This window comes from Gekko japonicus, unplaced genomic scaffold (genome assembly GCF_001447785.1).
Source record: "Gekko japonicus isolate JY-2015 unplaced genomic scaffold, Gekko_japonicus_V1.1 scaffold3030, whole genome shotgun sequence".
In the NCBI taxonomy this organism is placed as follows: domain Eukaryota; kingdom Metazoa; phylum Chordata; class Lepidosauria; order Squamata; family Gekkonidae; genus Gekko; species Gekko japonicus.
The window spans coordinates 55,214-78,993 of record NW_015164289.1 but is presented as its reverse complement, the minus strand read 5'-3'; the positions used below and the strand labels follow the sequence as shown (position 1 = coordinate 78,993).

General features: G+C 42.4%; 1 protein-coding gene across 1 annotated transcript in view; it reads left to right on the top strand.

Annotated features, from left to right (window-relative positions):
* The first annotated feature begins 13,529 nt into the window (after positions 1 to 13,529).
* LOC107108355 (T-lymphoma invasion and metastasis-inducing protein 1-like) overlaps positions 13,530 to 23,780 on the top strand; it is a 50,099-nt gene continuing 39,848 nt past the window's right edge. The window contains exon 1 of the mRNA XM_015408782.1: positions 13,530 to 13,612. Within this exon, the coding sequence (XP_015264268.1) occupies positions 13,591 to 13,612 (22 nt within the window). The 5' untranslated portion in view covers positions 13,530 to 13,590. The remainder of the gene's footprint in view (positions 13,613 to 23,780) is intronic.

Genomic DNA, 23,780 nt, shown 5'->3' with positions numbered 1-23,780 from the left:
GCAGCAGAGCTGACTGTCATCCTGACCTCTGACTGGATGGGAAAGACACCCTTGCTGCATGACTTGGTTGTTGGCACTAGAGATATCATCTGGACAGCAGCCCTTGTCGTTGAGGCCAAGGCCCCACTTGCCCATTCTGTACCTTCCTAAGACCTTGGTTGTGTAGTAGTTTGGAAGATTACACATAGAGTGGCTTAAACAATTTAATTCATTTCAAAAGGCGGGTGGGCCTTTTGTGGCATAGCATTTAGGAATATTTTTCTTATCAAGGAGTGGATGTCCTTGAGAGCTCTGACCCGTGTGTCTTTTATTCTACATTTTGATTAGATTATTTTTTAAAGACAATTCCCCACTTCCTTGCTCAATCAAGGAAGAAGATGGCATGAATTTCAAATGCTCTTGTAAATTATTCCCAGGCTTGCTTTTGCTCCAAGTGGTATGGTTTAAACAATGGGTTAAGTCATGATGCAGAAGTTAATTAGCAGGTGTTTCAGGGTGTGACAGCCTACTGACATTTATTAGGGTTCAGTCGTGTTTCTTCCGAGTGTTCTGTTCAAACATGCTTCTGCCATGACTCCATCGTCCCTCCCTTATTCTGTGTGTCATGGAGCAGATAGTAACTTCTTTGCCATGGACACGATCATGTTGATTAAGAGCAGGATGCCTGATTGTATTTAGAAGAGCATGTTAACTCTGGGAAAGAGGATACCCTGCAGTGTAGCCTTGTAACATAATTAGGGTAAGGAGCTCTGTTGGAGATGGTATTTATAAGAATTTATCAAAGAATTATAGGAATTATTTGCATTGATTTTTAAGGTTCCCCCTCCCAAAGGATGCTAAAGTACCAGAACAGGTTAAATTTTTTTTTTAAGGGTGTGTGTGTGTGTGTGTGGGGGGGGAATAACAGGCTGTAGGAATCAGCCAAGTCTTAGACCAGGCTCTCTAGCTGAAATTCATTTTGCACAGTACTGAAGAAGGTGCCCCGTAAAAGCTGAAGAAATGAGCAGTGACTCATGAAAGCTCATACCCTGCCACAAATTGTGTTAGTCTTTAAGGTGCCACTGGACTCTTGATCTTTTCTGCTGCAGTAAAAGCTATCACATTATTTCTTCTGCTTGTGGTAAATGTTTATTGGGAATACACAGCAGGTGATCTCTTTTTTTAATCATCCGTATTGAGGACAAAGAAAAGATTTCTAATTTATGAGCTGTTTTGAGAAGCTGGATCATAGTGCTGTTTTGAACAAAGGACTAAGTGCACGTGAAGCAGATCTGATGGAATTGGCTAAGAGGCTAACAAAACAGATATGGCTTTACAGGCAGTTGAGGACAAAAATCTTCTAAGCATGGAAAATAGCATGAAATAAGAACAGGACTAAGGCAGAACTTGAAAATGGGAACAAAGGCAATTATGTTGCCTGCGCAGCCGGGGGGGGGGGCATCATGGACATTTTTGAGTTAGGAGAGAAGTTGTGAGATGGGGTATGTATGGGCCATGGCTCTTCCATGTACATGGCTTCCAGAGCAAAGTTGGCCTCTTGGTATAGCTGTCTGTCCTCTCACCCCAGTTTCCATGCATCACAGTCTCCCTTTTTCTACTAATATACAGCCTTTCTTTTTGAATAACTGGAGTCAGGCAAATGGTATGTGATCTCTTCAGGAATGGGAAGAGGAGGAGAGATAACATGCTGTGATTGAATGTACCAGCAGATCACTAGGATGGGGGAGTTACTTCATCCATTTCACTGAAAGTGGCCCACCGCAAAATAAGTTGCCACTCAAAATCTGAGACTAGAAGGAACCTGTTGAATAGGTAATTTTTAAAATTAGACTGTCATTTTAGCAATATGTTCAAGGCTTACCTTAGTCGCACCACTCTATTTGAGTGTTTTAAACAATTGTGTGCATATGTTGTCATGCAATGAGGTACAGCCTAGTCAGGCTGTCTTCACTAGGATTAGTATGATGCAAAAAATAAAATATTTAAATCTAACCTGTTCCATTATCATAAAATCCATATGAAGGCTTCTGTCTTACTGTCTTAAGTCAATAGCTTGATATGGAGTCTGGAAAGGCCTGTTCTGAACATACAGTGGGCATGAGCCGACAAGCCACTGTTTTGTCTTGAAGGGCTATTGGAATGGCAAGGGTGTTGTCAGTCAAACTCTGTGAATCTTCCCAGCCTGGAATGTGTCACTCATGATTTTAGAACATGCTCAGACTGTAATGTGTCTTCTGTATGAATCACCTCTCTTTGTTCAGCTGCACTTGTAGACCTGTCTGCTTGGCTTACAGCTGATTCTTACTGGAGGGGAGGGATAGCTATAGACAATGTTGAAATGCAACTACAGAAAAACCGATTTTCTGTCCCAGCCGGAAACTGGGCTACTGTACTTGCTAAACAGGATTAATCTCTGTATCAGCATAAAATACATTCAGGATGTTTTGCTCCATTTTTAGATTTGCATTCATTCCCCAGACAACTTTTGTTTGTTTTATTTTAGGTGCATCCTCCTATTATAAGGTTAGGCGTTGCAGCACCCCCCCCCCCAATTTAAAGAAGCCAAAGGTCAAATATCACTCGACTCTCTTATCTGCATTTCTGAAATCTTTGTGGAGCAAAATAAAAGCTGATGTTTTTATATAGGAACCTCAGGTACAACTAATTACTGTAGGAAGTTGCAGGTCATTTGGATTCAACTGTGCGAATTGTTGTGACTGAGTGCAAATGAAAACAAGTGCTGAGAGGAAAAGCAGTGCTGAGAGCATCTTGTTGAATGCTTTTAAATTTGAAAACTGTTTAAAATGGACGTTCAGTAATTGATTTTGGTTGGCTGCAGTTGGTAAATGTTAATGTTTTAGGACCAAACATAAAATTATGTTGTGTTTGCTCATGTAAGTGATTATCAGCAGGATACTGGTTTCTATTTCGAATACCATGACAGGGAACCTGCAAAGACCTACGGTGGGGGGGGGGGCTCTTACCATACAGCTTCTCCCACCCTTGGCCCTACTTCCCCTCATTTGCTCCCACTCCCACTGTTTTCCCTCTCTCTACTACATTTTTTTCCTTGCTTCCTTCTCACCTATTTTTAGTTACCTATGCCTATCCCAGTTTTGTTTCTCCTCACTTGAACATCTCCTGCCCAACCCACAATGTCTATTAGATATAGAACTTCTGTATATTACTGTGATGCCTTTAATGGCTACATTTCTGGATCAGCATGAGGTGGCATTCTTTGGGTTGGATCCAGACTGAATTTCTGTCAGTGGAAGGCATTTAACATCAGTGGAACTGAACTTTTCTGTCCTCTTCCCAGTCTCCCAAAATCCATTTGAGGAGGGGGACGGTGGGCTGCATTGGGAGAGTGGAGGTAGAAAAGTTCTGTTCTGTTGCTAGAAGTACCTTCCATTAATAAAAACTGAATTTTGGATCCATCCCATAAGTTTTGGTTGTTTTAATGGGGGCTTAAGTATTTACATTATTTGTGGTTCACCTTTCTCGCTGAAACAAAACATCGACATGACACACTGAACAGTCCAAACATTACATAGTAGGGTCCTCCTTGCAGGAATAGACAGCACAAGCTAAACATAGTAGTAATAGCTGAAAGTCCCGTATCCTTTACTCAGGCATCTTTTGGAAACATTTGCTATAATACAGCCGTTTTATCTGTGTTAAAATGCCCTCTTGAATAATTCAGTTTTGCATAGTTTGTGGAAAGCCAGGAAAGTAGAAACCTTCCTGACTTCACGCAGATCATTCCATAAAGTGGGGGCCAGAACAGAGAATGGATGAGTATGGACTAGGGTTACCAAACCCCAGGTGAGGCCTGGAGATTTCCTGGAATTACAACTGATCTCCAGATGACAGAGATCAATTCCCCTGAAGGAAATGGCTGCTTTGGAGGGTGGAATGTATGACAACACATTCCTGCAGACAACACATTCTGCAGACAACACATGACAACACATTCCCTTCCCTCCCCAAATGCTGTCCTTCCAAGGGTCCACTCACAAATCTCGAGGAATTTCCCAACCTGGAGATGGCAGCCCTAGAATGGACAGTTGTTGATTTTGTGCATTTGCAGGGGGGCACTGGCAGATAGCCCTGCTCAGATGAACAGAGCTGTTGTGGCATAGCATAGGGGGAGAGATGGTCCCACAGATATGAAGGACCAAGGCCATGAAGGTTTTACACTGATAACCAATTCCTTAAAGTGAGCCTGGTAACTAAAGGGCAGCCAATGGAATGACTGCAGAATAGGAATAATATGCATTAGGGGTGTGCACAAAAAAAAATTGGCTTTTTAAGATTCGGATCCATTGGAGCCAAAAAATATTGGTATTTCCTGATATTACTGAATCCCAATATCAGTAGGAAGTTAAATGCCTTCTCCCTTTACTCATGGAGGTGTGCTGCTGCCATAGCACAACTCTGCATGTGAAGGGAATGCCTTCTCCAAGCCATGACCGGTAGCGCAACTCAGCAGCTTGGAGATGTTTCTTTTTAGTGGCAGCAGCACGACTCAGTGATATAGCTGGCCCAAATAAAGGCCAAATAATATTGGCTTTTATTTGGGCCAGCTATATGGTTAGCCAAATCAAATTGTCTGATCTGCATTTGGCTGAATAAATACCAAAAAATACAAATAAGGTATTTTTGAGGTATTTATTCAGTTCTGTTTATACCAAATGTACACCCCTAATATGCATACTCTGTCTAGCTCCTGATAATAACTGAGCTGTGGTGTTCTGTATCAACTGGAGTCTCTGAGCTGATTTTGAGGGGGAGACCTCTATGAAGTACTGACTTCTTCAAGATGGTATTGGCTACAAATTTAGGTAAGTCATCCCTTTAGATTAAACAATGACAAATTCTGTGCATTGTACAGCCTTGATGTAGTTTGGCCTGTGATGATTTTGCTTGTGGTGCTTTTATTTCTTTTCTCCTACAGTTGCCTCTGAGATAATACTGGATTCTTGAATCTTGGCTTGTGCAGATAGTGTGTGTCAAATGGAAAGGGGATGAATAGCAGGGCAAGAGATGTCTCAGTGTAGATAGATGAGAGATCAGTGGAATAACAGGAGGGAAATGGTCATTGCTTTTGAGATTGTGTGTGTGTATATTTAAGAAAGTATGTAATTAAGAAATGCAAAACATTTTCTTCAGTTACGATTCATAAAACATGTCTTCTGCACAGCTATGATCTTATTAAGCTCTTCTGCAGCTAAATCAGCTGCAGGCCAGGGAAATTTCCCACAAAATGAGACGTTAGATTTTAATGTCTGTTTCACTAACACATGGCTAACACTGATCAATTCTATAATATTTCATATTTTATTCTATGCATTCTTTTGTTGTTGTTAAAGTTTCCATTGAATTTATTTTACTGGGAGCTGTAAGTGAGACTTTTGATTTAACTTGACCATTCAGCACTTTTTCTTTCTTGGTTTGTATTTCAAGGCCCTAGATAGGGGGCAATATAATGGAATAAAACTATTATTTTTTCCCATGGCTCCATTTTTGCTGTTCTTCTTTTCCTCCATTGAGCAAGTTTGGTGTACTGGTTAAGTGCGCGGACTCTAATCTGGGAGAACCGGGTTTGATTCCCCACTCCTCCACTTGCACCTGCTGGATGACCTTGGGCAAGCCATAATTCTGGCACAGCTGTTCTTGAAAAAAAACAACCAGTTTCTGTCAGAGCTCTCTCAGCCCCATGTACCTCACAGGGTGTCTGTTGTGGGGAGGGGAAGGGAAAGGAGTTTGTAAGTCACTTTGAGACTCCTTTGGGTAGTGAAGGGTGGGGTATAAATCCAATCTCTTACCTTCTTTTTCTTCTTCATTGTTGGTCCAGCCCTCTTTTCCTGCACTGTATTTCAAGGCAGTATTTCTGAACAATAATATATTGGAATGAAATTTGGTACACACATTGAGGATACTATTCCACATTTCAAAATCAAACTCCCACTCAGCAGTCACATCCACAAAGGCCAGGGAAGACATATAACTTACACAGCAACTTTTGCAGACTGAGATACTGGAATGGAAAGTGGTAAATATAATTATGACAGATTTTTCCTTTGGGAGTTTGAATGCCAGCATGATCCCCCCGCCCACATTTATTATGGGGGCCTCTCAGAACCTATATTTCACTAATTTAGTATGGTTTGAAAGGATACATAGCTATATACCCTTTCAGGCCATACTTAGTAAAGTATAGTGTTAAAGTAAGCAGAATAGGATATAGATAATATATCTAGGCAGCTTAGTATTTTGATTGTTCATCTAACCATGACTGTGGGAGCAATCCTAACCAGGTCTATGCAGAAGTAAGTCCCATGTGCTCACTGCCAGGAAAGTGCCCTTAGGACTGCAGTTTGTATCTAGGAAAAATGGGAGTCTAGGCCCAAGGGGTGCATGAAGATAGTTCAGGAAAACAGAGAGCTCAAAACAAATTTATAAGAAATCAAAAATGGTTTTACTGATCAAGAGGTCCATGGATTCTGTGTTTTCTCAGTACTGTCATATTTACCAAGGTACATACTTGCTTGTGATAACAGACAATATCCATTCATTCATTTTGCATTCACCATGGTATGGGTAGTTTTAAATAACTGGTCCAACCATTTGCTTGCAGACTTGGCTTACAGAACTTTGTGGATTCATTGATGTGTCAGGTTGTTAACACTACATGCCTACTTGCTCTGAATGATCAATGTGGTTTGCAATTTAAAGTTGGAAAAGAAAGACATGCAATGAGAAGAATTTTACAGACATATCAGACAAAGTTCTGCATTCTTCCAAGTAGTTATTATAAAGTATTTATTTAGTAATGGAAATAGGCTGTGCATTATATAGAACACAGAAGTAATGGCATTCCTTCTTAGAGGGTTTTTAGATTATGAGGGCAAATGCAAATGGCAATTGTTAAATCCCCAAATAATTTTTCTCATTTTAGCATTCCACTTAATTGGTTTTTATTGCAAAAGAAGTTTATAAATGTGCTTAATGCTAAAATTTTAAAGAGTCGCCATAATGCCTTTCTGACATTTCAGACTGAATCCCCAAAGTAAGGGCATTTGGATCCTATGCATCACTGTTCTGGTGTTCACTATATCCGTCTTGTGCATTACAGTTACACAACAAACTTCACAATACTTTGGGATGATTTGTTCAAATAAGTACAGCCTGTAAATCAAGTTTCTCCCTCAACAGGAGATGGGATATGTGTGTGGTCAAATTTATCATAGTGATTAATGTGTATTGCAGAGGAAACCGTATACCTGCAATGTGTATAAATTATGTGTATGTGAAGCCTAGATTCAAATTCTTTCAAACCTTCAGATCTAGGACTGATTTATAGATCATGTAGAAGCAAGAAAAGAGCAAGCACAAGTGTTTGCTGCTGCTGCTTTCTTTCTTTGCTTCATAAGGAGTAAGCCCTTTTGCTTGCAGTGAGCTCTTTTGTGACAAAGGGCTTGGCTGTAGTTGATGTTGTGTGGTATGCTGTGGAAGCTCAAAGTATGTAGATATGAGTAGCAGTAGGTGGATTTGTTGTATTTATATTGTGGCACTTATATGTCCATTGCATGGATTGCACTGTGGTGTCAAGAAGGAGAACACACTGCATGAACTAATCCAGACTTAGGTTGATAGAGGTTGTTGAAGTTATGATGTAATTTCTCAAGGAGTAATTTTCTATGGGTCCAGATTAGGAATGGGCACGAACCCCAAAATGAACCCTGGTTTCAGCACGAACCAGGTTGGCTCATGGTTCATGAACCAGGGGTTCAGGAGAATGTGTCTCCCACGATTCGCCCATGAACCTCCATGATTTTCATGGAGATTCGTGGGAGACACATTCTTGGGCTCTGAAGGTATTTAAATGCCCTCAGAGCTTACTTCCAGGTCTGGTGGGCCACCTGGCAGTGAGCTCTGAAGGTATTTAAATGCTGTCAGAGTTCACCACCAGTACGTGGCCCCACCCGAGAGAGCTCCAAAGGCATTTAAATGCCTTCGGAGCCCACCTCCAGATTGGGCTGGCTGGAGTGAGCTCTGAAGGGCTTTATAGCCCTTTGGAGCTCACTCTGGGTGCTCAGTTGAGTCGGGCTGGCCCGAGTAAGTGCCAAGAGTGAGATCAGAAGGCCTTTATATTTAAATATCTTTGGAGCTCACTTGGGTGGGGCTACAGGCCAGTGATGGGCTCCCACAGCATTTAAATGCCTTCAGAGCTCACTTCTGGGTGGAGCTATTCTACCTCCTCCCAAACTCATGAACCGAACCAACCATGAACCGGTTCAGGAAACAGAAAGTTTGTGTAAGTTTGTGGTTCGTTTAATCAAACAAAGCATGAACGCCAATGAATCACCATTTCCCCAGTTTGTGCCCATCTCTAGTCCAGATGTTATTATCAGAATATCACATCTCTGGGGACAGGAATGGAGTATGTTTTGCTGTAATACAGCCCTGAATATGCTGTCATAACATGGAGCCACGTAGGTATGCATTGTAGTGTTTTTGTCTTGAAGAGACAAGCTATCTCCAAATTTGAACTATTTGAGGATGAGTAAAAAGTTACAAAGCTTGGTGGCCAGTTGGACTATGGTATTATCTGGGATAACATTCCTCATAGCTTGTAGCCTGTCTTCGTGGAGGATGTTGGTGTATAAGTGTTGTACAGCAGTGGTTGCTGGGGGGTATTTCCTGTGAGAATTTAAATTTCCTCCGGAAGTTGGTGATGTTGTTTCAATAACTAGGGATACCGGTAGTACAAAGCTTGAGGGCACAGATGCTCCTACCATGATGGTCACTGGAATACTGAGGCTACTATACTTCATATTAGATAAATTTACAAATGTCATTGACAGGAAGATATAGCAATAACAACACTAATCAATGTTGTTATTGTACTAATATTGTGCATATTAATGCCCATGAATTAAGATGAAACATTTTCTACTTAAGGCTAAGTTGCTTGTATTATGGCAGAGCATAGTTCCAGCTATGAAATAGAAGGTTTTGTCCTTGTTTAAGAAAAGGGACTGGCTTGCTCCATGTATAAAAGTTGAATTGCAACAAGAGGTGAGTCTTAATAATATATGTTCTCTATAACAGTAAGGTTAAATAATTCTGAGAGTATTAAAAATGTTCCAGCTTAATTCATGGGCATTAATATGCACAGTACTAGCACAATAACAACCTTGATTAGTGTTGTTGTTGTTATCTCTTCATGCCAATGGAATTTGTAAATTTATCTAATATAACATATAGTAGCTTAAATATGACAGTGCTTGTTTTTTGTACTTACTATGTTATTTACACTGTGATTCCATCTGGTTTCCTACCATGATAGTGCCAGAAGCAATGAGTACTTCAGGCTGCAGATAGAAGGCTCCTGGTCAAGACTCCTGGAATATGTCTGTGTACATTTGCTAATGAAAATAGTAGTCCATAAAATACAGTTTTTGAAATTTACTTTGCAGCCTCCTATATACATTCTGTCCATGAGGACACCACTTTCTGCTTTGTTGGCCTCTGTGTATTAGTGTTGTGGTAGAAGTATTCCTTCAGTTGTGGGTGGTGGAAATAAGTCTCAGGTCATCACAGTGATTATTTCTGAGCATGTAGCAGTGGAAAAGAAGGTTAAGATAGAAACTTTTGTGATGTGGGGTGTGAAGGTTAAAAATAAAAAAATGAAAGTGGCTTGCATGTGTGTGCATGCTTCTTTTTAATAATTAAGGTGACATGTTTGCATTTATCCCACAGTCAGAAGTGCAAGCTTTCTCTGTGAGAAAAGCATTCACACAGAACTGTTTCCTTGAATGTTTTGTACTGTAGCTGAAATTTTGTGATGTAAAATGAACTTCACCTAAGTCCTACTGAACTGCACCAGTGATGTGGGGTGGAATATATTCCACTGCTTTGTCGCCATCAGGCCTGGACCGTCATAGACCAAATTTAGGTGGTTGCCTAGAGCGCTGGCCTGCCGTCCGCTGCTCATTTCCGGGCTGCTCCTGCCCGCCAAGGACTGTTGCTGCACCTGCCTCCCCCAGTCACCGCAGAGGCACGTCTGCTGCCCCGGCACCCTCCAGGCTCTTTCCCCATGCCTGCAGTGTCCGGCAGAGCCCGTCCGGGGCGCCCTTTCCGACCCTGTGCTGTGCTCCACCCTCTCTAACTTCCGCTGCGCCTGCGCTCCTTCCTCCGCCGCCTTGTGTTCGTCCCTGCTGCACAGCGCCAGTCTCCAGGTGCTCTGCACGTGGCTTTCTCCCTGCCTGCCCTTCTCATCTCAGCGCCGCCGGACTCACACTGTGGTTGCTGCTGCTTTGTGGCTGCTGCCTGCCAGCGACAATTCTGTGTGGTCTTTCCTGACCTTGAGTTAGTGAGTATAAACTTTGGGAACTTCGAAGGAGGGATGGCTCTCTGGGCGGTTTCTCCCTCCTGAGTGCTCAGGGGCGCCTTTTTGCTGCTGCTGCCGGGCTCCGTGTCTCCCTCTGTCCCTCCCTTCTCTGCCAACGCTGGTGAGTTGGGGTGTTGGGGTGCATTGCAGGGTGACGGCACTGCTGGCGGGGAGGGTTTGTCCTGTGGGCCCCGGGGCAGGAGCAGGGTACTTGGCCCCATGACACCACTTCTGTACCGTCCAAGCCAGCACTCAGAATGCCTTACAACTAAGTGTCAATGATGGGAGGGCTTCTGGAGTTCTGGCCTCGCTGAACTCCCGATGGGAAATTCCTGGAGATTTGAGGGATGGAGCCTGAAGAGGGTGAGGTTTGAGGAGGGGTGGGACCTCAGACAGGTACAATGCCATAGACTCCACCCTCCAAACCACTCAGTCCCTCATGGGGAACCATTGTTGCCAATCTCCAGGTGAGGGCTGGAGACCACTCAAAATTACAATTGCTCTGCAGAAGGGAGGGCGGAAGTCAGCTGAAGTCAAAGGGGCAGATAATGGTAGGTTGATGGTTAGCTGGGAAGGAGATGGGGTTGCCAACTCCAGGCTGGCAAATTCCTGGGGGTTTGAGGGGTGGAGCCTGTAGAGGGTGGGGTTTGCGGAGGGGTGGGACCTCAGACAGGTAGAATGCCATAGACGCCACTCTCCAAACCAGCCATTTCGTCCTGGGTAACAATTGTTGCCAATTTCCAGGTGAGGGCTACAGATCACTCAAAATTACAACTGCTCTTCAGGGAGCAGAGATCAGTTCCTCTGGAGAAAACAGTGGACTCTGCCATTATACCCTGCTGAGGTCACCACAGCAAAATGACACTGTTTGCCCAAAGCCAGAGCACTCCCCCAGAGCCTCTTTCTAGATCTCATTGTATTTATTTCCACAACGGGCTTTACTGCTAGTGGTCTTATATTACTTTAAACTAATGCTTGGCGTAAAAGGCACTAGACCCCTCTGGCTTTTGAAGTATTGATTTAAAAAACTTCGTAAAAAACCAGGGAGGGGGTGGTAGAAGTGATCTGAGATTACTTGAACCTTTATATACGAGACTTTATCTAGTTTGTGCATTATTTTTGGTGATTGTGTTTTGCATTTAGTGGCCTGTAATGTGTGTTTATATAATTAATATGTTAGAAATCTAGAGGAGACCTCAGTGTCTGTGGTATATTTCCTTTATTACAGTACATAGAGCTAATTGTTACAGTTTTCTTCCATCCATCAGGTTATCCCGGCCAGGAGAATGGTGGGTAGGAGGGAACAAGGCTGGAGGGGCAGCCTGAGAGTCCCCTGAGATCAGCTAGCTCTTGTGAGGCTTTGGGGAAGCTGATTGTGCTCATGTAGTCTGCTGCAGTGGCCTGACAAAGACTAATAATGAGGTTTGGATTTATACCCTGCCCTTCACTGGGAGTCTCAGAGCAGCTTACAATCCCTTCCTCTCCCCACAACAGACACCCTGTGGGACTGAGAGGCCTCTGAGAGAACTGCTCTGATAGAGCTGTGACTGGCCCAAGGCCACCCAGCTGGATGCATATGGAGGAGTGGGGAATCAAACCCGGGTCTCAGATTAGAGTCCACCACTCTTAACCACTGCACCAAACTGGCTTAGAAGGACAGGGTTTAGAAGCACACACCAGTGAGGAGGTGGCATAGACACCAATTTGAAAATTGGTGGCTGAATGGGGAGGGGACGCCAGAAGGTAGCCTCGCCTAGTGTGCAAAAAAACCTGGCACCGGCCCTGGTTGCCATCAGAAATTTCTAAAAGACCATTGCTTTACACAGGTAATAATTGAATGCGTTAAAATGCTGAACTAGGACTGTGGTGTTTTGTGTCTTAGTCCGGAGTTTGGCCATGAAGCTCTCTGGGTGACCTTGGGCTAGTTACTCTCTCTTAGTCTGATCTATCTCACAAGGTTGTTGCCAGGAGAAAAAGGAAAAAGGAGGGGATCATGTATCCCTCTGAGCTCCTTGGTGGGATGAGAGGATAAAAATGTAGATAGATGTACAAATACAATACCAATCAAATGCGGCAGTTTCAAAACTGGTGATTGCCCTGCAGAGGTGTATAAAAATCTTGCAAAATTTAAACTGCATTAAGTATGCTTTGTTGAATTTTTGTTCCTAATCAAATATTTCAGTTAGTCAGCTGCTGCCTACTGGGAAAAAAAATTCTGACACTATATGGCACATAACATGGCACATTTTAAAAATCAAATAAATGTGTTTAAGTTAGATCCTAATTAATTTGCACCATAAAATATTCGAAAAAGAGACGGGAACTATGTATGGGGGAGAATAATTTAAATATATATTTCAGCTTAATATTTCACAGATTAAACCAATTTTATTGAGGAAAATTCAACTGTCTCACAATATTCTCACTAAAAGTATGCGAAATCTCACTTGCAGTGATTGGCAAGGATATCATGATTCTAAATCTAGTTCTGTTGTAAAGAATGGACCACTGTTTTTTCTTGTTAGATTTCCCCTCATGATTCCTTGGCCTCAGTCTGTTGCCTTTGGAACTATGGTTGCCAGCCTTTGGGTGGAGCCTGCAGTTCTCCTGAAATTACAACTGATCTCCAGACTACAGAGATCAGTTCCTTGGGGCGGTGGGGGAAACAAATGCTTTGGCGAGTAGATTCTGTAGTGGCCTTATACGTTGCTGATTCCTCTTTCTCCAGGCCCCACTCCAAATCTCCAGGGATTTCCCAACCAGGAGTTGGAAACCCTGTTTGGAACACAACCTTTCAAATTAGCCAAGCTGCCATTTCGGATGCTTCGTTTGTCTCTGGCTGTCTGCCATACCATTAGTTACCAGCAAAACTCACATATGCTTCAGTTTCTTAATTCAAGAGACCTTGATGGGGTTTTCTGGGTTACTTAGAACTGGGGAAACTTAAAAGGCTGAGAAAGATCCCAAGTGTCTGCTTTCTTCTCTGTGTGAAAATGCAAACTAGTGAGAGGAGAAAGGGGAGGAGGTGGGTGAGAGAGAACCTTTCAAACACACCCAAATGACCCATCTCTAGTTAGCATGAAACTTCACAAGTTACACCCACTTTCTGAGCCAGAAGCGGAATGAAAGACTCACGCTTCCTCATTTTTTGTTCTTGGATCTGAGTGCTTTGTGAAACCAGACTAGAGAATATGTTTGTGCTACTGATTAATGGTAAGTTACTACTTCTTTTCTGGATTAAAAATGTTTATTTCTCCTGCTGGGTGTACATTATTGCAATGTATGTGTGTCTGTGCATCTGTGCTGGTGCGGTGCTACAGTTTGTACAAGCTGCTGTGAGGCTGGCTAAGTGCCATTTATAACCTGCATGACTCTCCTTTGCACTGGAAAAAGCGAAGTGGCTGTTTTATACAAGATAAACTTTGTAGAAGGGTACATTTTATGAGCATTAGCTAGCTTTGCTAGGTAACAGCAAAACTGGTCCACAGTTCTGAAATACTAGACTCCTTAGAAAAATGAGTTTGATTTAATGGGAGTGAAGCATTTTAGTAGCTGAAGTTCTAGAGAGAGAGAGAGAGTGTATAGGTTACCTCATCTGTAGTTGTTCATAACCAATCTTGGGAAAGTTTCCAGTTTCTATCAAGATTTTGTTACGAGCACTGAAAATTTGGGATGGTAATTCTTAAGTGATTTATATATAAACACACTTTGATTTGCTGCAGTTCACACAATAGTGTGAAGCACTGCTGAGTACTTTGAGCTATTGTAAGGCAAAAATGTGCCCCTGGAGAAGATCTATTTGGTAGTAAGTCCAATTTTATTTAGTGGGACTTACTCCCAGGGAAGTGTTTGAGGGATTGTAGCCTATAGTTTCCCCCCAGTTAATTCCAAATGAGCTTGGCATGGTATTTAGTATATTTAATTCAAGTTGAGTTTTGCTATTTTTGAGGGATTGAAGCACACATGGCAAATCCTGACAATCTGAGTGATCCAAGTGATATCAGAATGTATCAAAGGAATCTGTGTGGCTGACTCTGCAGTTACCTGTGTCTCAGGAAGTGGCCACTAGCTTTTGGTTATTAAAGTGGTATTAAAATCCAGTACAGCTGAGACGGGGAAGAATCCTTTTATTTCCGCTGTTGTTCAGGCAAACAGTGTCTGGTGGTTCCAAAGCCATTTCCTCTGTTTTATGCCTGATATTACAGGTGTAGATCAGCTGCATTCTGAAGTACATCATCTGGTGTGGCAGTTTGTCAACCTAGGTAATTTCCTTGGGGCAGACAAACAAAATTTCTTTTGATTTAATTAAGTCAGAGTACTGCTGCTGTAGAGTTGTTTGTATCATTTTATTAGATTATCTGAAAATCCAATTTCGGAAGTGTTGCATTCCGGGGTTGATTTAAATCATCACATGAGACTAACTTAAAAAAATGCTAAAAGATCCTTATGTGGATGTGTCATTCCATCTCAAGCATAAAAGTCATCATTGCATTTTAAGAAGTCAAAAAATAGCTATGGTAATAATGTGCTTAGGTACTGATCCACAGTTTCCCTAGATTAATTATTCCCCCTGAAGGATAATGCAGATTTTTTTGCATGCTCCAGGGTAGCTCCTGTGAATTTGAGTGGGGCCCGTACAGGACTTTTTAGTCTTAGTGTGCTGGTACGGTTGCCGGCTCTGGTTTGGTAAACAACTGGAGATTCGGAGGTGGTGCTTGGGGAAGGTAGTTTGGGGAGAGAGTTCAGCACGAATGCAATTCCATAGAGTCCATCCTCGAAAGGAGCCATTTCCTCCAGGAGAACTGATCTGTGTAGTCTGGAGATCAGTTGTAATTCTGGGAGAACTCCTGGTCCTGCCTCGAGGTTAGCGACCCTGTGTATTGGTTGAGCTGTACTTCCTGTGACTCTTAAGGCCGCAGCCTTGAGACTATGTGTCAGTGGGCTTGTCTGTCTGTTAGTGTGTTTGGGACGGGAATCTTTGTTTATCCTTTCTGTGGCATCAGCAATAAAATTCTCATTATCTGTTGTATTATAATAATCAGCATGTTATAATCTGAACTCCCACTTTGCCGTGGAAGCTTGCTGAGTAACCTTGGGCTCATTACACCCTCTTAGCCTGATCTGCCTCACATCATTTTTGTTGTGAGAATAAAACAGAGGATGGGGAAACAAACTTGAAAGCCACTTTGGGTCCTCATTGGAAGAGAACACATGGTATAAATATCTAAAGAAATTTTTTATTTCTGATAAATAAATGGTGACCATTGCTGCTTTTAAATATGCCAATACTTTAAATACATTCAAAATTAAAAATAGTCCACTGGCTATTGCAGATACTATTGCAAATATCTATTTGAATAGCCCGAAGACTCATGCTTGTTCACAAAAGCAAGATTCAGAAGTCTTGTCATATAAATCTGGTTATCCAGTATAACATTTGTATACAAGAAGACAGGAAGTCTTAGCTGGTTCATTTACCCTTGTTGACTATTTTGGATCATTCACAGATTGTTTCCCAAGCATCTGTGACCCTTCCAGGTATAAAGAAAGGCTCCTGCACCAGTGTTGCCATGGGTTGTAGATCTGTGGCTAATTTCAGCCTGTGGTTTATCTGTTGCGGGTTTGGGTTCCTTACTCCTCTGAGAAGATCTACTTCATGCTCAGTTGGCTTTCGGTTCCATTCAGGCTACTCCTCATCTAATTCAACAAAACAGCAACAAATCTTGCAGCACCTTGAAGACTAATAGATGTACTGTGACATGAATGTTCAGAAACCACTCCTGATTTAGTGAGCTCTGGTTTGTGGAAATGTATGGGACAAGACATCTGTTAGTTTTTAAAGTGTCCCAATACTCTGTTTGTTGCAATATACTAATACACTGTTTTCTTGAGGTATGAATTAAGGTTTCAACTATCACTAGGTCTTAGGCTGGTCCTCCTTGAGCTTTATTAGGAAAACTGAACATACAAGAAAACTAGTGATAAAGCTTTCTAGATTAAAAGATTAATTTTTGAAAAATCAGCTTCCTTTTAAAAAACAATCACCAATAAAGCCAGAACTGATTACTGGGATGTTTAACAGCAAATTTGCAAATGGTGTAACCTTAAAATAATTTGTCTCCTGTTTTAAAATGTCTTTCTGGATATATATATGTTGAGTTTGCATGAAAGAAAGAGAAACTGTAGCATATGTCAGTGAGTTTTATAGAATATAATCCACAGCTAGATGAGAGGGGTGAATTATTAATAGAACAGAGTGTTTTGGCATCTGAGCATGGGACTGTTGTGGAGGTCACACTACAGAGTGCTGAACACAGGATTAGTGCAGCCCAGGCTGCAGAGGCTACAACAAAAACACTGATAGAAATCCTATAACATTTATGCATCTACTGAAAATTAGTAAAGGTATTACATTCCAGATTTGCTACATCTTGACTCAGAATTTCTATATCTTGCCTATAAATACAGGCTGTTGGTTATACCTACTCAACTTTTATTCAAATATAAACAAATATAAATATCTCCCTCCTTTAGCTAAGCAGGTGTGTGCTCTGTTGTTTGATTGCTCTATGTGACTGTGTCAAAAGGCTTTTAAGAAGTCACCATAAATGTCTTTCTGGATAATCCACACATACAAATGTCTCATGGAGAATTTTTTTCCAAATGTGGGGAAATTATGATAGCCCCATTTGTCTTGTCTCTAGTTTTCTGTGAGAGAGAATGCTTTCATAAACATAAACACAATTTCAACAGGAAAGAAGAGAGTTTAAAAATAAATAGGGCATGGTTTCCTGTCCTGAAAAACACAAAAGGCTCTACATCTGACAATAGCACTATAGATAAGATTAGAATTTCAACAGCCAAAAGAATCTCATCAAGAAACAGGAAACCTCAAGAAACAATCCATATACAAAAGAACCTCCTCAGGAAAGCTCCTCCATTAGCATGTTCATAGCCTGGGGAACTCCTACAAGATAATGACTCAGCCCTACCCCACCTTCTGGAGTAGATATGAATTACCTGCCTACCATTTCTCTTCTCACCGTGACACAGAGAGTACTCCATCTTTCTGTGTTATACCTCTGAGGATGCCAGTCACAGCTACTGGTGAAATGTCAGGTTCTACAATGCCAAGAGAATGGCCACACAACCCGGAAAATCAACAGCAACAAATGTTTTCTTTGATAATAAATTTTGAAAAGTTTGATTATGGTCAATGTTAAGCACTCAAAGTTAAGTCCCATTGATCTTCAAGGAGTGTGAACCTTTTGCACAAATCCTTCCCTGTGAAATGGATAGGGTTTAAGTGGTTAGGCCTTCACCCTCTTAATTAGCCTATTCATGTGTACTAGACATGTGAGAGGTTCATGTACTAGACACCTGAGAGGCTTTGTATTTGAAACTGAAGTACAGTTCTGTTTATTTTAAAATTATTAACATATCTGCTATGGGTTCTTTATAGATAATAGTGTCAGCAAGTTATCTGGCAAATAACAACAAAAATCTGTATTTATTTCCTATCCTAAAAATACTATCATAATATTCTATGACATGTATCCTAATACTGTAGTATTTGGGATTAGGACCAATTGAGCTCCGAGTGCATCAAATGCAGGGGCTTGTGACAGTAACCAAATTGCTCTTTTCGATCAGGAAAAGCTGCTTTAGGAGAAGGCAGTTTAGAGCAGAAAAGTGGCAGGGAGAAGTAGGCGAATTACTCTTCCCTTGCCTACTGTTTTTAGCTCTGAAAGAGTCCTCCAAAGTGTTACCTTCTCCCCATGGAATTTCAGATGGGTGTTTAGAGTGTGGAACTGTCAGTGTTAAACTTACTGATGAGCCACATACAACTCATATCCTTTTATGTAGAGGTAGATGATTGTTGTTGTGCACATTAGCCGCCATCAGTGCACCCTGGTACATCTTTGTAACAGTGGCAGCACCTACAGAAGAAAATAATGTAAGTGAAGACAGTAAAATAAATCAGTAATAAAATCAACCCTGTCTCAGAAAAGAGTGTATGTGTCTTTCATGTCTTACTGAGCTTTGGAACAAGCAAGCAGAAACAACTCGCATTACTTCTATTTTACCACAACATGAGAACTCGCCACCCCTCCCCTGGCTCAAGAGGAGACATGATGAATCCTTCATATTAAATTGAAAGGGCTTCTCTCCTGAGGATGGGGAATTTATCATGTGGCAGTGAGTTATGGACCAGGGAGAACTCTGGAGCACATGCACTTCTCTTGGCTGTTCCAATGACTGCCATGCTATTGAGATCTTCCTCTGAGTTATCTGGCACTTGTAGAGGACTTGGGCCAATGGGAACCACAAATTATTGCTGTTTGGTAAGCTTGATTATAGCCTGTGTTTTGCATCTTGCATGAAGTGAATACATGGTGTTCTTGCTAGCTCTGGTTAAACGTGAGTGTACTACATGAGGGAATCTCCCATAGAAATGGGTTTGGGTTACCTCCAGGGAACAAACAGCAATAATAGATGGCAACAGCACTGGTTTTGCAGCTGAATCAGCATCTAGCACTTATGTGAAATCTAAGGAATGTTTTTCTGTGGATAACTCAGTGATTTGGGCTCAGTTCAATAGATCTTGAGCAAGAAGCCTAAACTGAAGATGGTGGATATCTTGTTTTGTTTTTCTTAACACAGGTACTAAATAATTCCCATGCTCCTGCTCAGAAATCCAATGCCTATGTGCCAAAGCACATGGGTGAATTTAAAAAGTCCCATATTATTAATTAAAAATGTCACAAGAAAAAAAAATACAGCCCCCCCCCCATTTAGATGATGCATAAAGGTAAAGATTCCCTTGCTCAAAAGCCAGTCGAGTCCGACTCTAGGGTTGCGGTGCTCATCTCCATTTCAAAGCCGAAGAGCCAGCGCTGTCCGAAGACGTTTCCGTGGTCATGTGGCCGGCATGACTAAACACCAAGTCGCACGGAACACTGTTACCTTCCCACTGAAGTGGTACCTATTTATCTACTTGCAATTTCTTGCTTTCGAACTGCAGGCGCCTAATTCTCATATTTTGAGGTAATCAACGTAAAACTACTTTCAGTTTCCCGCTTTGCAGGAGATGGTTATATTATTAACCAAACTGACAACTAAGCTCTGCATTACTGTTCAGGAAATCACACAGTGATATCTGGTATAACCATCAGATGCATGGGACAGGTACCACTTTAATACCTGGGGGCAGTGTTCCCTCTAAGCTGAATTAGTGTAAGTTAGCTCACAGTTTTTTAGACTCCGGCTCACACATTTTTCTCTTAGCTCAGGAAGCATGGCTCCAAAGCAAACTGATTTATGCAGTAGCCAAATCGCTTGCTCACAACTTTAATGCCAGTAGCTCACAAAGTTGAATTTTTGCTCACAAGAATCCACAGCTTACAGGGAGCATTGCTGGGGGGGGGGGGGCGTTGTCATGACTGTAAAGGAGAGAGAACAAGTTCTCTGATTTCTGTCTCTATTTGTCCTGGTTGCACTGGAAATAGTTTCCTAACAAACCATGTCTTGCAATTGGCTGGTTTCTTGAATATGTGCTTCCTCCCACTCCGTCTTCAGAGTGTGTCCCTACTCCTTTTTCCTTTCTGGTCTTACTTGCCATGTCACGTGACAAGAAACAAATTCTCTCATATACCACAGACTGAAGTTTGGAGTGGATTTGCAAACCATGGTTACAAGGTAACTTGAGTTGCATTAATCAGTACAACCAAAGGTTATTACTGAAAAGGAAACTGCTTCAAAGACAGAAGTTGAACTGCACAGACACCAGTTATGATTATATTTTTCTGTTGCCGAAAGACCCAAGGTGTACTTCCACAGAAGAAGAGGAGAGAGGCTTACAAACTCCTTTCCCTTCCCCTCCCCACAACAGACACCCTGTGAGGTAGGTGGGGCTGAGAGAGCTCTGACAGAAACTGCTCTTTTTCAAGAACAGCTCTTATCAGAGGTACGGCTTGCCCAAGGCCATCCAGCCAGGTGCAAGTGGAGGAGTGGGGAATCAAACCCGGTTCTCCCAGATTAGAGTCCACACACTTAACCACTACACCAAACTGGTTCTCCAGAAATAAATGCTCAGCCCAAGTCTGTATAGTGTGTAGTCTGCCAACAAGAAGCATTTCTTAGCCACCACTACCATTATCCTAGGAGAGGTTTGGACACCCAAAATAAAACTAATGCCATGGGGGGGAAAGACTGCTTTAAAGTCTGGGACCTACTTGATCATTCTGATAAAAGCTTGAGGTTCCTGTTGCTATCCTGAGAATTTAAGCCCTCCTTGTGCCCATAACTAGGGTTACCACCTCTTTTTTGTGTAGTGGGCGGTTTAAAAAAAAACAAAACACCCTGATGAAAATGTCCTCTTTTTGGGTTGGAAGGTTAGGAATATTCCTAGTTAGTAGCAATTATCAAAGCTTAAATAGTAGGGGTATTTAAAACGAGATTTGTCATTGTGATCACTTGTTTGAAGTAGTCTGTTGGGATATATGTCCTCTTTTTTGCTTTTCAAAATATAGTAACCCTACCATAACTAAACCATCTAGGCTCAAAGCCTGAGGATGCGGTCACACAAACTAAATAATCCACTTTCAATCCACTTTCAGTGCACTTTCCAACTGGATTTTACTATGTAAAATCCAGTTGGAAAGTGCATTGAAAGTGGATTAAAAGTGGATTATTTAGTGTGTCTGATTGCAGCCTCTGTGTAGCCTACTACCATTTCAACAAAACCTATTTCATAACATTTTATAATCAGAGAGAGTTCATTCATTCATTCATTCATTCATTCCGTTTGTATCCTGCCCTCCCCACGAACAGGCTCAGGGTGGCTTACATTAGTTGGTACAAGGAATCATAAAAAAAGCAAACCTCTCACATAAAAAGGCAAACAAGTGGTTACTTTAGCTGGCTCTTTTCTTTTCTGCTCAGCTCATATGGAATTACCAAATGGCTCTTAAAATTTATATTTCTTAGTGGTTGGCTTCTAGACCCCTCATTGCCTGTATAGCCCCAGTCTCTAGCTTGTAGGCATCAGGTAAAAACTAGCATCACCATTCCCACACTGACTTTTTTTCTGAAAATCCTAAAGCTCCCATTCCAGTAACCAAATCATGCCTCTAATACATCAGGGGTCTTTTTGGGCCGGAGCCCTCCGGAGCGCTGCTCCGGCAGCCCGCGTGGCGGCAATCCCCGCCCCGGGTTTACTGAGCCACGCGGGAGCGCTGCAGCTCAGGAGAGGCCGGGAGAGCCCCACCCGAGTTTCCCAGCCCACACGGGAGCGCTCCCCGTCGCGTCTCCCGAGTGGGAGCGCAGTGGCTTGGGGAATGGGAGAGCCCCGTCGCCGCGTCCCCCAGCCCATGCAGGAGTGCTGCTGCTCGGGGGACGCCTGGAGAGCCCCGCCGCCGGCTTCCCCGACCCCCGCCGAAGCGGTAAGTAAGGGATCCGAGGAGGTGGGGGTGGCAGTTCCTTCCTCTCTTTTCCTCCTTTCCTTCTCTCCTTTCCCTCTTTCTTTCCTGCCTTCTCTTCTCTTTTTTCCTCCTTTCCGTTTCCCTCCTTCTTCCCTTCTCTTTCTTTCCCTCCTTCTTTCCTTCTGTTTCTTTCCCTCTTTCCTTCCTTCTTTCCTTCTCTCTACTCTCTCTCTTTCCTTCTGTCTTTCCTGCTGTGGCCCAACTCTAGTGAGAAGGGGTTTAAAGTTTAAACTGGGTGAGTTTAAACCCCTTCTCTCTTTGCTTCCCCCCCCAAGGGAAGGGGAGGGGAGGCTTTTGAAGATGCCTTCTCCTTTTGCTTCCCCTTCTGCCATCACTTCCGGTGATGTCAGGGGGCGTGGCATATGCTAATAGCCCAGTAGCTCATTAGCATGCCATGTGCTAATGATCTCCTGCAGCTCTTTTTTCTACGAAAAGACCCCTGCTAATACTTATAGGCCAATTAGATCTAGGCAAGTCATAAATGACATTGGGCACTGGAGCTGGGCAACTACACCTTCTCCAGATAACTCAGGCTTTAGCATTTAAATGGAAGATCCCAAGGGGCAAAAGGCAGTCTAGACAGAATATGCGAACTCACTTCCTAAAACATAATTTGCAAACTCACTTCCCACATTTTCTCTCACCCAGTCAGGTGAGAGAAAATGTGGGTCAAACTACATTAGACAAAGAAAATTACACATACATAGTCATTTAGGACAGACTATATTGCTGGCTCCATACAGTCATTTATTTAATTAGTATTATTTAAAAATGCACTCGAGCCTCAAGGCTCTGGGGCAGCTCACAGCATTATAAAAATACAAATGCAATTAAAAAAATTTCAATCCCCCTAGGGGGAGGTTTTTATTGGTTTTTTTGCAGACTACAAAACTACAACAGAAAATATAGGGAAGGGAACTACAACTAGGGGAAACAGAAAAGAAACCCACAACTAACTAAAAACCCAAGAGTAGGAGATCAATATCTCAGCTTATCATCATGCTATTTTCAAAAAACAATCAATAATACAATGAACTTAGTCGGTTATGCTAATTTATTATTATTTAACCATCCCTTTAAGTGTTTATAGCGATCCCCAGAGCATCCCCAAGTTATTTCAACATTTTTTTCAGGCACACATCAGAGTCCTTCAGCCCTTATTTGTTCTTATATTTTCTAATCCTCAATTTATATAGGCTTTTGGGGGCAGCCACCCCCTTTTCTGAAGGGGAGTCCTCGTTTGAAGTCCCCGAGTCCAACTCGCCATCAGATTTGCTTTCTTCTTCCTCCCCTTTGCCCTCCCCTGGTTCCCCAAGCTGTGTTTGCAGAAATCCCCATGCTTTGAAAACAGAGTCAGTCTTTTCTTTTTTATCGTGGAGCTTGAAAATGACGCATTATGACTTCCAGCGGTGTGGCGCTGTGCTACGGTCGCGTCTCCAGGCAGCTCCTGGGGACGCCCGACTCACGACCGCTCTTACGGAGCCCCCCGAGGTTCGGGACGGCTCCGCTTGGTCTCCTGGAGGGAGACGAAGAGTATGAGGCTTGACTGGCCCCCCCGTGTCCCTGGCAAGGACGGGGGGTGAACCGGTTTGCCCCGAAACAAGAGCGGCGCAGAGATAGGGAACATGGTTGCCGTGTTCCCTTCCAGCAGCGACCAGCCGTAATTTTAAATTCACTCTCTTGGGTTGAGCTTGCGAGTTTTCTTTTCTTTTTTCGCTTTCACAAACACCCCGAAGGATACTTTCACTCAACTGAACCGATCCTATTACGGAATACCCCTCTTCGTGTTATTGAGGATCTTTTTTCCCCACCGAAAAGAAGAAAAGCGGCCAGGAAGATTATAGGCAATGTGATGAGAGAGACCTTGGGGTAAGAACTAATGCCTGTTGGAATTATTA